Below are 17,629 nucleotides of genomic sequence, written 5' to 3' on the forward strand. Positions count from 1 at the left end.
GTACTGAATGTAACCTGTAGTCATAATCAAAGTGGTTTTGTGTTTAAGAGAAAAATGAAATTTAGTATTTCAGAACAGATAACTGTTCTGAAACAACGTACCTTACTAAAAAAATGGAAGGTAAGGAGAGTCTGCAACACATCTCTACTCAGAGCACAGCAGTTCCCTAACAGCACTAAAAATAAGATTTATCTAATGGCAAAAGAAACTTAACTGTAGTTACTCAAATTAATTGTGAAAGAAATCTGATTTTTTCCTCCAGACAATCAGTAATATAAGACAGAGAAATGCAAGTTTTGGGTGATTTACAACTTTCTTCATCAGAGAGAAGGACTGACTGGGAAGTATGAAAGTTAGTAATTTAATAATGGATCTAGTCCAGAAAAATTCACAGATTATAAATTCAAGCCCAGAAACATCCTTTCAGTGTTTTTGAAATCTAACAGAAAACATATAGAAAAAGTGGCTCAACTTCAGATACATTTCAATCAGATAAAAAAGCTTGATGGAACATGTTCTCGTAACTCTCCCATTCTTACCAGTGCTGTCGACAGGCTGAGCTGCAAGTGGTTTTGGTACTGGTGTATTTTTGGGTCTGGCTGCAACGTGAGTAGGAGATGGTGTGCTGTCTCCATTAACAGCTTCTATACAGAACGTATTCTGTACTACAGAGTTGGAAGGGACTTGATTGTCTATCCCGTTAGAAATGTCACAAGCAGATCTTGGTAAAAATAAAAGATTGGTTTAGGTTACTACAAACAACGCGTTAACAATTATACAACTAAACCAAATCCTACACTAAATCATGCTAAAGAAACAAATAAATAGAAGGAAATTTACAACTGTTTACAACACAATGTTTGCAGCCTAGGTAACTGTCAAGCACAAGACCAAAACAATTAATGACCAACAGGCAAATTTTGGGTTTGAGGATTTCAGATACTTAAATCAGATACGATTTTCCATTTCTACTTCATCTTTTACTTGTAATGACATATCAGAATTGAGTTGGGCAGACTGATGCACCTGCCACATCTTCCAACTGCCTTAGGGACCCTTCCAAAGTGCAGCCATGAGCAGGAAGACTTTCTCTCTCACTAAGCAAGTGGAACAATTGCTTTTGTTTGTCATATCTCCAAAAATTCTTCTAGTCATAACAGAAGAAAGCAATAAATCTCTCCTTCAGTAAAGGGAAAATAAGATAAGCTTCTCTACACATAGGCAGATGTGACATTGTGGGGAGAGATATAAACACAGGGCTGCCGGTGTACAAGGCCACAAGGAAATAAATGTAGCGTTAAGGGCTTGTGAATAGCAAGTCTGGTTCAATTACAATGGGTTTACTTAAATCTATCCCAAAATGCTTAAAGCTACCCAGCAGAGACACATACTGTGAAAATTACATTCAATGCCAACTCCCCATCTTCTCAAGGGTTAGAGGCTCAAAGTTACAGAGAAGTTAAACAGATGACAAAAAATGTGAGAATTGTTACTAGTCCCACTTTGCAGAGTAAGAATGGAAATAGCAGCACTTCCATGCTACCTTACCTAACTCCAAAGAAGCAATATAAACAGAGAAAATATTATGCCTTTTCAACTCTAGACTCCAAACCTAATTTGCTTCCTACAGACATGCACAGAAGCTGCCTTAACACTTTCCTTCATCTCTTAATTTTAAAACTGTAAATCAAAACTGCTGGACAGCTGCATGGAAAAGTGCTGTAATCAAAATACCAGCATCATGAGCAGGATCCCAGTAAAAGCCACACCTCCAGCAACAAGAGTTGAAAGAAAACGAATGATTGTTACTACTGTTTCAAAATGGCATGCAGATATGTTTCACATCGCTTTTAACAATCCCAAAGCTTTGTAAAGAAAACTAAGGAGAAGCAGCTTTTCATCCTCACTCCCTCATGTTGGCACTCCTAGGGGAACAGAGACAAACTCCCAAATATTAAAAAAACCCAAATCAAGTGGAGTCTACAAGGACAAATGTGTGCCTGTCACTCAAATGCACAGCCAACAGTATGTTTTTTCACTCCATTGTATGTCAAGAACTTAGACGGAAGGGGGTTCGCTGCAAGGTAACTGAGCAGGCCAGCAACATTAAATTGATCTGAATGCTGACCTGTTTGACTCACTAGTGGTGAGTACGCAATCTACTACTCCTTTCCAGGCAGTCCTTGAGCTGGTATACAGATAGAGGAGCCAAGAATGAAGCTCTAAATTGATCCCAAAGTATTTGTCTTGACACTTCAGGTTGAAGCAGGCAACCTCTTTGCCTCACTGTTCTGAATACTGCTTCCTAAAGTCAATAGAAGTCTCTTAAACAACTTCCTGATTACAACCTTAAAAGGAACTGGGTGAGGGGGTAAGGCACTTAAGCATTTTTTTCCTCCTTCCTTCCGTTCAGATGGTACATTGCAACAAGTTGGTACACAGGAACAGAAACGGTGCTTAAACAGCGGACGAAAACAAATGCAGCAAGTACTCAACACCACACTGAACCACCGCTCCCCTAATCTCTGCTGCAGCATTTAGTAGGCTTCCAATCAGTTGAATTTTTCTGTTCAGAGCGCTACACATCCTAGAGGCAATGATAGAAGTTGTGGAAAGCAAACTCTACCAGCAGACAAAGAACAGAGTTGCAAATTTATTCTTCTCAAGCTAAACTATGTAATTATCATACAAGCAATATTTCTAAAACCTGTAGCAACATAATTTAGGGTATGACAGTTAAAATCTATTCCCTTAAAAATAATTAAGACCAAACCAAACATTTCAACTGATAAATTTGCTAATACACTTCATACAGTGTAAAACACAAGAATAAATTCCAACCTGGATGTACTTCTTGCTGAAGCATCTCTGCTTTCATGTACAGCCTCGCCATTTTGCTGAACTTCTACTGAACAGTAAGAAACAAATTCAACAGAAAGATACCATTATATCTGTTTGAAATCTTCACCAAAATATTACCATCTGATTAAATTATTTTAACTTACTGGTTGCTGATGAACTGAGATTTGTAAGAGATTCTTGTTCAACAACCAAACCATCTAGCACAACTGTCAGTTCACCTGTTTGCACCATGCCACTCTTGTTTTCCAAAGAGAGTTTCAACTGTTCTTTCACCTTCTCCACTAAAAATGGAGTTGGGATGGGTAGGGGGAGAGGAGGAGAGAAGGGATAAAGGAAAGATTAAATTCTAAACATTAAAAGACTTTCAACACAAAAATGTGATGCATGTTGTACACAACAACTGTTGTGTACAAATTGGCAGTTGTACAAAACTGACCATAAGAGATAGTCAGATGATTCAAATCTGCATAGAAATCACAAAGGAGCTGTGTGAAGTTACATCTGCTGTGGGTAAAAGCAGAGTTTATTGTAAAAATAAACTGGCCATTTACACAGCATATTCTACAGATACGCTACAGGATACACATGGCTTCAGTACTTTGTTGTTCATGATTTCCTTCACTAAGCCCTTTTGAAATCATACACTACTTGCATAAAAAGAGGCATAAATTCAAACGACTTCTGGGCCACACATCCAAATATGGGGAACCTCATTCTACAACCACAGTTTATGTTCATTTCTCATATCGCCTTCCAAAACTAATTCTAGAGACCACTGAAAGGAACATCCATTTGAGGAAGAAATAAATGCAAAGACTGCATAGAGTCCTTCATTTTTCAAAATCATTTTTAGTAAATCCTTACTAGCATTTTCATAGATCCCCACACCAAGGAATAAACAGTAACAGAGAGGATACCTCAAGAAACCAAAAATTAACCAGAAATTATTTTCCCCAGAAGAAACCTTGAGATAACTGAGATACACAAAAATATGTGTACATGATGCAGTAGAAGAATTCAATGACTGATAAGCAATGCACACATTTGAAGAGAGACATAAATAACCCAGAAATAAAACATGCTGTGGATGCTGCCTAACTCTAAATCAACCGTTACTAGTACAGCAGTTAAAGCTACATGCCATAAATCCACACGCACAGTCAGCCACGAGTTCACATTAATCAGGTTAAAATGGGTAAGGCCTTTTAGTATTTGCAGCCTCAGATTAAAAGATTAATTTTTCAAGATATACCAACCATATTTCCCTCCATATGATAGCATTCCAAGCTGAAGTTAAAGCTTACTGTCTGCTTCTACGCACTGAACAAGCATTTCCCCATTTTTTTCATTCTTAACATGTATCATAAATAAACAATGAAACAGGGAAGGCTCCCATAAACCATTGCCAGATACCCCCAAGCTGTTACTTTAAAGAGCAGGTTCAACAGCGTATTTGGGCAGCAGTTACAAGCAGACACTCACTGCTATATTACAGTGGATTTCAAAGTACTTTAAATTGCTGGAGCAATCACAGAGCTCCCAAATCTACAAAATCACTGAGTTAGCAACCTGCATTTTTGGAAAACAGTACTACCTGAAAGAAGACAAAGAAGAAACTAGCCTACCACAGAGCTGTTAAATTAATACATTTGTAAATCGTCATTTCTGCAAAGGGCGATAGGTTTAGCTATGGCTATTTTAACAGGTTATCTCCCCAAAACAAGATCAACAGTTGGCTGCAGTCCAGCCAAGCTGGCAAGAAAGCTGGGAAGGGTGTGGGCAGCAATTCAGTACTGGTGGTGTTTTGCAGGAGAAAGTTAAGTAAGCACTAATCCTGAAGTTTCTGCATTTCCCTTCTGACTTTCCCTTCCCCTTTACATTTTCTTCAGTAAAGAGCCTTTCAAGTGCTGCATTTTAGAGGACACATCAATAGCTGAATGACTGAAGGATACCAATCAGATTATTCTACCACTCAATTATTAGATAATCCAGTGTATGTGAAACTGCTGACTTGCCCAAATCAGAAACACTGCACATAAATTATTTTTGGTACAATGTACAGCTCGCTCAGTCAAGCATTCCCTGAAAAAACTTGCCAAGCTGTTGGATACTACATCCCCTGGGCCTACAGTAATAAAATATTACCTATTTTGCTATCATTATTACAATCCAGTTTCCCCTGACACAGGGTATTTTTCAATTCAAAAAAGAAGCATTTTTTCTGCTTAACTATGGGATCTCGGCTAGAATCTTCACAATACTGCTGAAGAAATCCCACTTGATTTTGAATTCTGTTTTAATTTTCTCTAAGAATCAGAAAAATGAAGTTTTTTTATGTCTCTCCTTTCTCCCCGCCTCCCTAAACAGCTGTCAGGTTTGTATATCTAACTTGTGAGAAAGGTTTGGCTGGAATTCTATTGCCACTCTGGAGTGGAATTTAAAGTGTGGATTCACCATCTTCTTATACTAATGAAAAAAAATTTTTAAAAGCACATTAGATTAATAGAACCAAAGCAGGTCGTCTTTAAGACAATTAAAATTAAAAGTTACATAGAAAACAACAATCTCTAATGTACTAAAGGAAGTTCCAATTGTGTCATTAACCACTGGTTCCTATTGCTCTCTGGGTAACTAAATTAGAAGGGAAAATTATCCAGCCTTTCTATTAGTGATTCCAGAGAAGGAAAACAAAAAATTATTTAGATGGCTTTTGTGAAAGTTTAGACTTCCTTTTCTTACCAAGTCTAAAACAGATCTTCGAGCAAATTAAGTTACCGGTTTGCTGCAAAACATTGTATTTAATCACTTCCACTTTCATGTAATTTGTAGTAACTCATACTCCAATTCTGTTTCAAAATTATTATATCCCATTGTTACGTTTAAATTGCTCTCAATAGCACAGGCATTTCTAGAAGCGACAAGTAAAGACGTCAACTGAAAGTCAGTTGTAATTGCAGGTATAGTTAGTAGTCTGGTTTCCAGTTTGATATATAGATTAGTAATAATAATTCTACTTCACTCAAAATATCCTTCATGATAACTTACATTTTCTATCGTGTATTTCCAAAGCTTGTCTCAAGTCTACAGTGGCTCTTCCTAATAAAGCATCTGCTTTTAAAGTGTGATGGCTCCACACTCTAAATTCCAGCGTAGTCTGTGGAGTCACATTCCTGCATATAAAATACATTTTTTTAAAAAATATATACAGATTTTAAAGTATTTGTTCTTGTTATTAGGAGTATTTGAACTTAATCCACTTTTTCATATTTATTGTACTTCTTGATACTAATTAACTGAAAGATGGTTTTGTACTGCAAGGGGAAATTTTTAACTGAGAAATGCAAACCCTATGATATTTATACTTAAGATCAAACTTAAAGTGCATTTCTACAATAGCATAAGGAATTTGAGGCCTATTGGAATAACCTACACTAAGCTCAAATCTCAGGTATATAAAACATATCTTCCTTTATTTATGAAAGATATATTTGCCTTAATCCTCACAATTCCAGAATTCTAACTAAATGTGGAGAAAAGGGTGGTAAGTATATTTATCACTAGAAAGAAAAATACTTCTTAAAAGGAAAAAGCAACCAATCGGCTCCTTGCAAGCAGGAAGAACCCACTTAACAGGTGTCAGCTTGCCATGAAAAGTGTTGATAAAACATTACGTGTGAATCCACAAATATATATAAAACCATAATGCATATGTACAGAAATCAGAAGGGAAAAAAATCAAATTATGCAGTTAAAGTAAAAACTGGAAGGAAGCAGAAAGGTAAAGGACCCAATTACAGTAATACTGGCAGTGATGTCTCCCCTGCACAAGAAGGATAAAGGGAAGCTAAGCCAGGATCTGGAAAGTAAATTTTGTAGTACAGGGTCTAGTACTGTGAGAGCACTCCTAGCTGTGAAAAATGGAGTAGAATCACTGTACAACAAAAAGTCAAAGGCCGCATATCCATCAGTATTGCATACAGAAAGTGATCAGCATTGATAAGAACGATACTAAAATAAACCCCCAGCCTCCCAACAACAGGGCTATCTTTACAGTCACTTGAACATGGTGGACAACATGGATTGCTTTTGCTGAAACCTATTTTTGCATTTTGAATAGGCTGCCTTCTAATGGAAGCTGTACTAAAAGACCAGCTCAGTAACGAAAAAAAAACCCACCTACACAAAGAGAATATATTGCTGGTGCTCATGCAGATCCATGGAAGTCAGGGGAATTTGGTAAGCCAGAATTCACTTGTCCTCAAACAGACTGGGTGACTGCAGCAACAATAACATTCCAGTAACCAGAGGAAGAGAGGGCCAGAACACCTTATACATAAGGGTAAGATCCTAAGTAATACTGATGATGGAATGAATCCTTTTGTCTGTACTGTGTATGCCAAACGACCTCATTTCTAGCAGCTCACCAAATCCTGCTAAATCAAACCTGCGTCTTCAACAGGAACTCTGGTCTCTGATAGCTCTGTACTGTGTCCCTGGAAATGACTGTCAGGTCCAATCCTGTATTATTCTCCTTTGCAATATTGCAAAGGGCTACACAGCTCTACTAAGCCTTAAACGCTGAGAAACATGGCACAGGAATACCCTACTTGCTTCAGCCCAGGTCTGTAGAGAACAAGTAAGTGTTCCGAAGCAACTCCCCAAAGCCAGGTATGTCATACCACTCCCTGCTCTCCAGCACTCAGTTACAGGAACCTGGCGTGGCTCCTACTACTAATAAAGCTGGCTATTGTACAGACAGGCCAGATGCTGTAAGAAGTACTGGCCCTTGCTCAATGCCACTCAATGGTAGCTCTGCTGTTTCCAGAGCCAAATCTGATGCAGTACAATCTTGTTTGTACAATAATGCATTCTAGCCAACTGCTCAGTGCAAGTCTGCCAGTTCTCCACAGAGTCATATCCAGGTATACCTACATCTGTAGCACAGTTAAACCAAACAAAACCGCAAGGAGGTTAGAAACATCGAATATTAGGGTAAGTTGCAAGGTCACTCTGCAGTAAACTGGTTTTGTGTGTGTAACCCTTTCTTAGGAAATTTAAAGGAAAAAATTACCTTCCTCATAACTACTGCTTAAAAGGAAAAAAAGTTTTAGCTGGATAAAGTTGAGATTAAAATGGTTACAATTAGTAACATGTTCTAGAGAGGAATCAAACTTTAACAGTCTACAGTGCTAACAAATATCAAGAGTATACTATGTATAGCAACTGTGTGCAAGGATCATTCTCCGTACAAAAAATATTCTCAAATCACCATAGAATTGAGAAAAATAAATCATTTAAGATAAATACCATCTTATGTCTGCATTTAGTCATCAACAGCCAGAGAAAACCACATAGGCAGCCAAGCTTGGTAAATATTTGCCTGCAATGTCGGCCTAATAAATATTATTAAACAACCCAAAAAAAAAAAAAATCTACTTACACTGTCAGCTGCTCATCCCATTTTGGATTTGAAGAACTACTTGATTTTGCTGTTTTTTTAATTTCTCCATCTGCAGTTAATTCCGTGTAGAAAGTTGTTCCAAACCAGTTCTTTTTCCGTTTCAGTTTGGCACTAGAAACTAATAAAATACATTGCTTTATCTATACCAGCATACTGTTGCTGACAGACAGAAAATGTACTGCCTACACAATGTACAAAACACGGCATGGTTATTCTCCTCACCTTTTCTAGTTCAGCTAAATAACTTCTCCTTCATAAAAAGATCAACACTAAAATGGTTGCCTTTATTTTTGAAAGCTACTCTGTCAGATAGTTGAAACCAAGTGTGACATACCCTTTTCACCATGTACTGGCAGGATGGGTTGGGGAGACAGCATAACAATTACTTTAGGGGTAAACATTGAAAATCATGTGGGTTCTTTTGTTTATTTTCTCATTGTTCTTCCTACTCTTCCCTTAACTGAGGAGATTATCAGGCAGATTTATTCTTTTCAATAATATGTAGTGATGAAAACGTATGCAGTTCAGGCCTATTTCAAAATGTTCCTGTACAGCAAAGCCTGTAATCAGAGATTCATTTCCTTGCCTGTATTACCTGTGTGGTTAACCTCTGGTTTAACACAACAGTTTGTTAAAACTAGGAAATCAACTCTCAAAATTCCCCTATTTAAACAGCTTTGCATATGGACCTAAAAATATTTCAGCTAAATGTTCAACAATTAAGAAATAGCAAATGACCCAAGAAATGTTTTTTTTAACGTCTAAATTACTGGGCAGGCCCTCAGTGCTCCTGATCATAAATCTGTTCTCTGACCTCCTAACCCAGCTGAGGGAGTCACTATAAAAACCAACAGCTGCTTAACTACCAACATTGTCTTCAGAAGACCTCATCGGAGGACTCACAGCTGCACCTACCTGCTGGCTCTGCCTTCCCTCTCATTCCTCCCACACTGCAGTGTGATTCTCTTTCCTTCACTTTCAAACTAAACCAAAGCTGAGTATTTTCAGCCTCTTGAAACTAATCCTTCACTGTTACTTTTCTGTATGGTACTTGCCAATTCAGAAGTAAGTGGAAGTAAACTAAACTGACTGAAAGGGAGACAGAAAAGGTCTGTCACGTATTTCTGGATTATAGTATTCTGAGACATGTATTAGTTGCTTAAAAGTTAGTGGGATGCAACCACTCGGGATTCTAAAGGCATTAGCCACAGACCTTTATTCAATTTTGGTTAGAAGGAGCACATTTAGCTCCCTCGCATTTGCAAAGTCCAGCGTAACACGTGTCGTGTTGTAAAACTGAAGCCTTGATTGAGATTAAAGGTAGAAGACTGAAAATACTATTCCACACATGGGTCCTATTTTTTCATCTGAAATCATGATATATTTTTAAGTTTTAACAACCTCTATTTCTTCCACATATTTTTCCTCCATATTTTGTTTTCTAAAAGCAATTGCTGTATTTGTCAAAACACAGGTAGTCACAATATTCAAGCTTCCTTTTAGTTTCACCTGTTTTATCTAATTATGATTTAACTCATTAAGTTTTGAGTCCCCAAACATGAAAGGAGACCATTATCTTTTCTGGTTAGGATTTTTTTTTTTTTTTAACTTTAATTCACAAAATATTTAACTCACAAATACTAGCAAAAGACTTCAAAAAGAACTAAGACAAGACAACTCAGTGAGTATATTTGAAAAATTACTGATAGCAAAACTTGTTGGAAACATTGTCATCACTCCATATGAACTTCCTTATCTACAAAATAAGACACTTGCTGCTTTTATAAAAATGCTTTTTAAATATAGTTCTTGAAATGTAAGTCTAGATTACTGCAGCTGAAACTAATCTGAAAATAAACCAGTGTAGGTCAGCAATACTACAGTCCCAACACCTCACTATCTCCCAATTCTTTCCCTGCACTGCCAACGGCATTCCTCTGATCTCACAATGAGTATCGGTTAGAAAACTAACCCTTCAGAAAACTAATCCTAAAGATTGTACGGGTTTCTTCCCACTTCCAATTTTGAACCAGATCTCTGGTACTCAAGAGAAGCTCCAGTGCCAGAAAAATACAAGACTACTTACCTAAGTAGCAGTACAGTACAGCACATCAAAATAATCATTCAAGCATGCAGAGATCTGAAGTTAAGGGTCATTTGTGTAACTCAGTTTGTAACAGTTACATATGTATTCGGTCTACAGGTGGTTCCATCTATGCTATTTGCTATTGTCAGTTTTGATGATTTACCAAGTTATCTGATCCTTCCACAAAGTGAATCACTTGTAAGGTTTCTCTCTTACATAATATGATAAAATGTCCATTTATGGGATCGTCCAGCAATATATCCTTTCTCAAATAACCTGGCCATCTTTGGACCATCCAGCATTACTATCTTGCTTGAGATGCAGCTTTTTTTTAAGACAGGGTATCCTACTCATGTTTTTTTTCAAATTTTGTTCAAGATAGCCTTCTTGGTCATGCACTCACTTTTATTTCAGGTTTCCCAGGTTTCTGAGGATCCTGGAAAGTTCAAGTTATTTATCAATGGTAAAATAATACTTACATATATACATACACACAGATAGATTTATGTGTGTATCTATTTATGCAGTCTCTAACTACTTGATGATAACATTTTCACTTGTAAGTACTATAACACTGTCATAATTCGCTATCAAACTTGTTTACCTAGATGCATGTTGTTTATCTTTGGACTACAAGTTTTGTTCTGCTCTGCCATCCCACAGAAAGAGCAGCTAAGACTGACACCGACCATCACGTGTCAGACCAGTTCTTAACCATGAGTAGCAGAAATGCATGACTGACTTGGCCTGTTCAACATCTACTGAAAGAAGTGTCCCCAACACAATCAGAAATTTCCAGAATTACTTGTGGCCCACTATGTTTCCCTTCCCGCAGATACTTGGATGGCTGAATACTGCCTTAAACTGTGAGAATCAGGAAAAAAATAAACAGTCACAAGATGCAACACAGTAAATTCCAAACAGATAAAAGGAAAAACATTGTCATGGTGATGTGGTTTATCATCAGAACAGGCTGCCCAGGAAAGTTTTGTCAACTACAGCCTTTGAGATACTGAAAATTCAACTGGACAATATCCCGAGCAACCTGATTCAACTTCAAAGGTAGCCCTGACTTCAGCAAAAGAGTCAACAAGGAAATCCCCAAAGGGCTCTTCCAACCTAAATTATTCCATATGGCTGTGTAATCCAACCTGCTGCCCTGCAGATAATGCAGAATACTTGTATTATTTGCAGAAGACGTTGACCTGATATGTAATCAAAGACCTGACTCTTTTGAAGAGTTAGCAGATTTTGTGATCTCCTCCAGTTCTTGTCCAGCTTCACTGTAACACTGCACCCCTTTTCAGCTGGGGGTTGCCACAACCATCCATCTTTTTCGCAGAATTTCAATAATGTGTTCCCTATATAAGATCTGTGACATTATTTGTTCCCAAGCAAAATTCCTTACAGTTGCCCCTACTGTTGTACTGAATCTTTTTTAATTTAGAGATCATTAAACCCTGTCATCCAACTCACTATATAACCTCTATCTAACTTCAATTCATCTACGTATGTTATAGTCACTCTTAACTGTAACATTCAAGTTATTCATTAAATCTTAACTTATACTTATTTCAAAGACTGCATTTTTAGAATGCTTATGTTTTCCTGTAAAAAACACCATGATACAAATCACTACTTGCCTGTTACTTGCATCTGTAATCTTCCATTATGGTTGTTACTTGTATCAGATCTTGGTGAGGCTGTGGCCATGTCAGAGGTTTAGGCTTTAGCCTAAAAAATAAAGCAGAGAGGTAGCTTATCAAAAAGTACTTACCTCTGCATGTTAATTACAACCATGAAATAAAATGCTCAGCAAGTTACCAAATCTTACTTAGGTATAACAGAATGCAGTCTTCCACAACACTAGTAAAAAAAAAAAAACAACTCACCAAAATTACTTTGGAAATTTGTCCCATGTTTCATTTGAGGATGCCAAGACACTTCAATAATGCATACATTTACATGGTTTAGAAAAACAGTACAAGGCAAGAAAACAAAATTCAGCTGTGATATATCACCACTGCTGTCTCCCAGGAGGTATGCTTATGGTCTGATTTCAGATGAGCTAAGCACAACTTCAAGTGAACAAAACATGCAAAACATTGATGGGCTTGAAAATCAAGCTGTTCCCAGAACAATACATTCTAAGCAGTAACACAAGTGATTCAGACAACACACATTTTAATTCTGTCCCTAGATTTGCAAGCAGCTTTCTATACCACTGTTGTCCACCCACAGATCCCTTTCCTCATCTACTGAGACACTATGCACTTTACAAGGACCATCCCATCTTATCATTTGGCAACTAAAACAGTGTGGCTCTGATCTTAACTGGGGCATCCCAGCACCTGAAGCACATGCAGACATCACTCCCGTCCACATGAATTACTACACCTGAAACAGAGCTAGAAGCAAAATCTTTATTTCTATCAGACAACTATTTTCCATGAGAAAAGAAAACGTATTTTTAGAACACACTTTCCATAATCTGGATGAACTTCCATATATTTCATGCTGTGAACATTAACTAGTATCAATTATAATCTGGAAAAAGTTGTGACCAAACATTTTTGATCGTGCACCTCTATCAGAAAAAAATTTTTGAGCACAGACACCAATATATGTATATTTATTTATAAATTGTATCTAGGTGCTACTGTACTAACATATCCTGCACATTATAAAACATACAAAAAATAGAAATTAAAAAGGATGAGATAAAGATAAAATAACCGGCCTTTTAAAATTTTTTAACTGTACAATAAATCTTTTTGCTTTTGCAAAAAAAATTAAATATTTTATTTTGTGAAATCCATGTGATTAAATATCCTTCAGCATATGTTAAGCATTGGCTTTAATGGCTGTCGTAGCTGGAAAAGACAATTTACAAAGAAATGTACAAATGAAAATGCATCACTGGCTGCACTTAGTAAATCATGATATCCATTTTTCATTCCCATCCACTAATTAAGCAAAGGTTTTTCTTGAAATCTGGACAGTAAATTTCCATCTTCCCGAAATCAATCAGCTGTTACTGCAAACTGATGGAAGATGCTGCATTTTTGTCTCCTTAACAAATGGGTTCAAAACCCCCTGAAACTCTTCATTTGGAAAACATAGATGATACACCCCCTTTCTGGCAACAATATCACACAGTCATGGAAACATTTCCAAACATCCATTTTCAAAATGCTCTCTCCATAGCACAAATTTCTTTTAAAAGCTGTCACCTTCTTGCTCACTGTTAAAACGTCACCTTCACGTTGAAGGGCCTCATTAGATGTCCCTGTTTCTCTGAAAATATCTGCTAGTCAGCATACTGCTGACAGCCACTTGTCATCACAGAATAGGCCAGCAAATTATGAACACTCACATTTTTGTGAAAGAAAAATGTGTGATTAACCTTTAAGCTTTACAGCTCTTCCAAGCACTTTACCATGATATCCAGCAAACCTCAGCACAGTACAGATTTTCCTGGTCACTCCCCATGTCATTACAAGTAATTGTAAAGACTCTACTATTAAAGTCTTGTTTTCATACAATTAATCACACTGATGACATCTTGCAGCACTCTATACACTTCTGGCTCTAACCTCCTTGTTGTTCACCTATGCATGATGCACCACCTGTGGTGCTCTTCTTGTAATCTTACCCCAGACTCTTTTTACTTCAGTCAAAGCAGTGGTCCATTTGCAGAGTTTTTCCTTTTTAAAAAGTGCTTATTTAAGAAGTCATTTACTGTTAAGGATGCAGACCTTAAAGCACCTTCCAGTACCTGAAGGGGCCTACAAGGAAGCTGGGGGGGACTTTTTACGAGGGCCTGTAGTGACAGGACAAGGGGTAACGGGTTTAAATTGGAAGTGGGGAGGTTTAGATTAGATATCAGGAAGAAGTTCTTCACGAAGAGGGTGGTGAGGCACTGGAACAGGTTGCCCAGAGAAGCTGTGGATGCCCCATCCCTGGAAGTGTTCAAGGCCAGGCTGGATGAGGCTTTGAGCAACCTGGTCTAGTGGAAGGTGTCCCTGCCCATGGCAGGGGGGTTGGAACGAGATGGTCTTTAAGGTCCCTTCCAACCCAAACCATTCTATGATTCCATGATTTTATGTATCTTCTCTGGTACAGCTTTCCTTAGTGATTTAGTTCTTTGGGTATTTCATTATCAAGGCATAATCTAGCAACCATGGTTAAGCTGAGCCATGTTACCAACACCTATACTTTCATTCAACTGTATATCAAGCCTCCCACACTGTGTAATTTTTTTCTAATATTTATTTTTTCAAGTCTTCGGCAATGTTTTCCAGACACCTTCCAATATTATGCTGACAAAGGAATACATTTTAGTTTGTCACCACACTGTTTTCCATGTAATATTTCAGAAGGTTTTACTGCAGCGGGAAGATCAAGTGTTCCTCCAACAGTACATGGCTTCCATGTTCTTTTGCTACTGAGAAACCTCCAAAGAGGCTTCTAAAGATTTATCATTAAGTGCAGAGAAAACTTGTAAAGTACTTGTGCTGGATTTAGGCAGGAAAGAGTTAACTCTCTTTACCATGGACTGAGAAGCTCATGACTTTAAATGCTGCTGAAAAAACTGTAAAGATTCTCTTCCATTTTCTGGATGCTTAGTTTTTAAATGCCTTGCTAATTGAGATGGCTTTTTACTATCACTAGCTGGTATCTCAAGGTACAATATTCTCTTAGAGGGACGTTCATCAATAGTTAACAGTTGATGTACATCCATATTTCAAACAGCCTTCCTGATAAACCCCAATTTTTTTTGGCCAACATCTTGTCAGATCTAACCACCATTGTTTTTACCTCATAACGCAGCTGACCTAGGACATACTAGGAGTAGGAGAAGCATCAGCTCTGCAATGTTCTCATTGTTTACTTGTGCTCAGATTATTAGTATTATCTTCAATCTAAGGTCTCTGTGAGGGAACTTTTTTAAGCCACTTGTCCATTTTGTGGGGGTTAGTTTAGTTAAAACTAGGAAATACAATCCATAAATCCATCTAACCAGGCACACATAAACAACATATACTGCAATACACTGAAAATGAACAAACAAGTGAAGGCGGTACTATGACTCCCCCATGTTGTGGAATACTAAATCCACTCTCAGGATATCTCACAATGCATACATGACACAGGACCATATGACATCCAGACCAAATGAGGGTGCCAGTGTCAATATGTATATTAAATACAGCTTAATTTCTTTCTTATTTTTAGGATAAAATCTAAGTCTGAATATTTTCTTCCCACGCCTCAACAGATGGTCTTGTGCACGCCACTTTGGAGGCCACTGATATGGGTGACATCAAAGGAGCAACACATGCAACCAATTCTGTGGCAAGTAAACTCAAACTCTTCACAAGAAACCAAGAACTGCAATCTAGTTCTAACCATACATTAAAAAATTAGTTTAGGCATACTTTTATGACTGACAGATTATCATTAATTTTACCGGGTTTTTTTTCCTCCTACTGTTCAACCTGCATACATCAAAAATGCTCTGGGAGGTTTTTTTGGTTTCGTTTGGTTGGGCTGGGTTTTGTGGGCTTTTTTAACTCTACTACTAGCACGCACAAAGCAAAATAAATACAGAAATAAAGAAATAACTCTGTCTGAAGTCCTCAGGTGGAGAGTTCATTGCCTAATCTCCTCAGACTTCAGGTTTTAGGTGCTGATTTAATTGCAAGATACACCACTTGCCCTAACCAGAGTTTCTGGCTCTGCTTGTTACCAAGCTGCTAGCTACGTTTAGCAAACATGTGTTTGTCAATCTCCTGATTAACAGGGAAGTAAGAATCCGCTACACTTAGCCTTGCATATTTCCCCCTGAAGGAAAAAATGACCATGACGCCTGGGAGAAATCATTACGGTACCCAAGAGGTCTCAAGAGAGCATGGAGATGAAACAAACTTAGGCCTGGGGCTGGCTAAGAGGCTGTGTGTTTCTGCTGTAAATGCATCCCACCTCAACAGGGCCTCAATATTCTGTTCCTGCCCCTGTAAACTGAACATCTTTCTATAACAGAAGTCTCTCTTGTATTCTTGTCAATCTGGCCCACCGAGGTACATTCACAAAGCAATCACTACACTTCCAAATGTTTAGTATGTTGTAAACAAAATACTGCATTAACATGTATCTCAAATATTATTTAGAAAAACGAACTAAAAAGCATGGAAGTGCAAAAAAGGCATTTAAAGTTTTTTTTTAATAAGCGCATCTTATTATAAATAATACATGAACAAAGTGTTATGTTGTATTTTATATTCAAAATGGCTTTTATTGAACAGTGAAAATCAGTTGAATTGACTGATTCTGGTCTCATCGTGTTCCAAAGATTCCAAAGCTGCAGCTCCCCCATCCTTGTTTAACCAATTAGAAATTAAGAACCAGTTAGGAATTAAAAGGGGAAGGAAACATTAAATTTTCTCCGAGTCAAAAGAAAACTAATGAACTGCTTTTTCTAGTAACTTCTTTTTCAGGATTACATAAAAAAACTATTTTAGGCTTCAGTCATTATTTATTTTCATCAGTAACTAGCCAATCTCAGATACTGACATTTTAAATCAAGTTAACACGTTATTGTCTAACCAGCTCTGATGCATGTTGGTTCTCCTCCAAGAAGAGGGGGCCTGCTGACATCAAGATTTTAGTAATTTTCTTAAAGATCCAAAGAGTTATTCTTATCATATTATTAAAAAAACAAAGTCTTCACTGCCTGATGCACACTGGGTCACATTTACTCACAGATGAACACATCTTTCTTCCAGACAAACAAAGACTTCAGGAAGAAAAGTTGGCCAAGTCATGTTGTCCAAGATGAAGGATCTTATCTAGAGCTTTGCACACCTATTACACCCTGAAGGCTGGTCTGGATGCATGACAAATGTTGCTGCATAGGTGAAGAGAAGCATAATCCAAAACTTACTGCCTCAACCTCTGATAGGACTATTATTATCCATAGCAGGGGGAGCAGGATGGGACATAAGCCAATAACTCTGTTTATCCCATGAACTGTTTGCAGTAGTGATAAAAACAGTATTAGTAACATTGTGTAAGGTACCAGTTACTGATTGACATACTCAAAAAAAGGACAGGGCATGAAGAGCACTACTGGGAAAATAAAGACAATAAAAGAATAGTCAAAAATAATGAAGACTGAAAGTAACAAAATAGACTGGGCAAAGAATGGATCGAGAGCA

The 17,629-nt window shown here is 37.5% G+C and overlaps 1 protein-coding gene across 1 annotated transcript in view; it reads right to left on the reverse strand.

Moving 5' to 3' along the window:
* The window catches only part of WWP1 (WW domain containing E3 ubiquitin protein ligase 1), a 37,879-nt gene extending 25,734 nt beyond the window's left edge, over window positions 1–12,145 (reverse strand). Inside the window, exons 1-6 of the mRNA XM_010158268.1 lie at window positions 12,053–12,145; window positions 8,303–8,441; window positions 5,908–6,032; window positions 3,006–3,143; window positions 2,842–2,908; window positions 540–721 (exon numbers count right to left, since the gene is read on the reverse strand). Coding sequence (XP_010156570.1) covers window positions 540–721; window positions 2,842–2,908; window positions 3,006–3,143; window positions 5,908–6,032; window positions 8,303–8,441; window positions 12,053–12,122 — 721 coding nt within the window. The 5' untranslated portion in view covers window positions 12,123–12,145. The remainder of the gene's footprint in view (window positions 1–539; window positions 722–2,841; window positions 2,909–3,005; window positions 3,144–5,907; window positions 6,033–8,302; window positions 8,442–12,052) is intronic.
* Window positions 12,146–17,629: the final 5,484 nt, after the last annotated feature.

This window comes from Eurypyga helias, unplaced genomic scaffold (assembly GCF_000690775.1).
Source record: "Eurypyga helias isolate BGI_N326 unplaced genomic scaffold, ASM69077v1 scaffold1809, whole genome shotgun sequence".
Classification (NCBI taxonomy): domain Eukaryota; kingdom Metazoa; phylum Chordata; class Aves; order Eurypygiformes; family Eurypygidae; genus Eurypyga; species Eurypyga helias.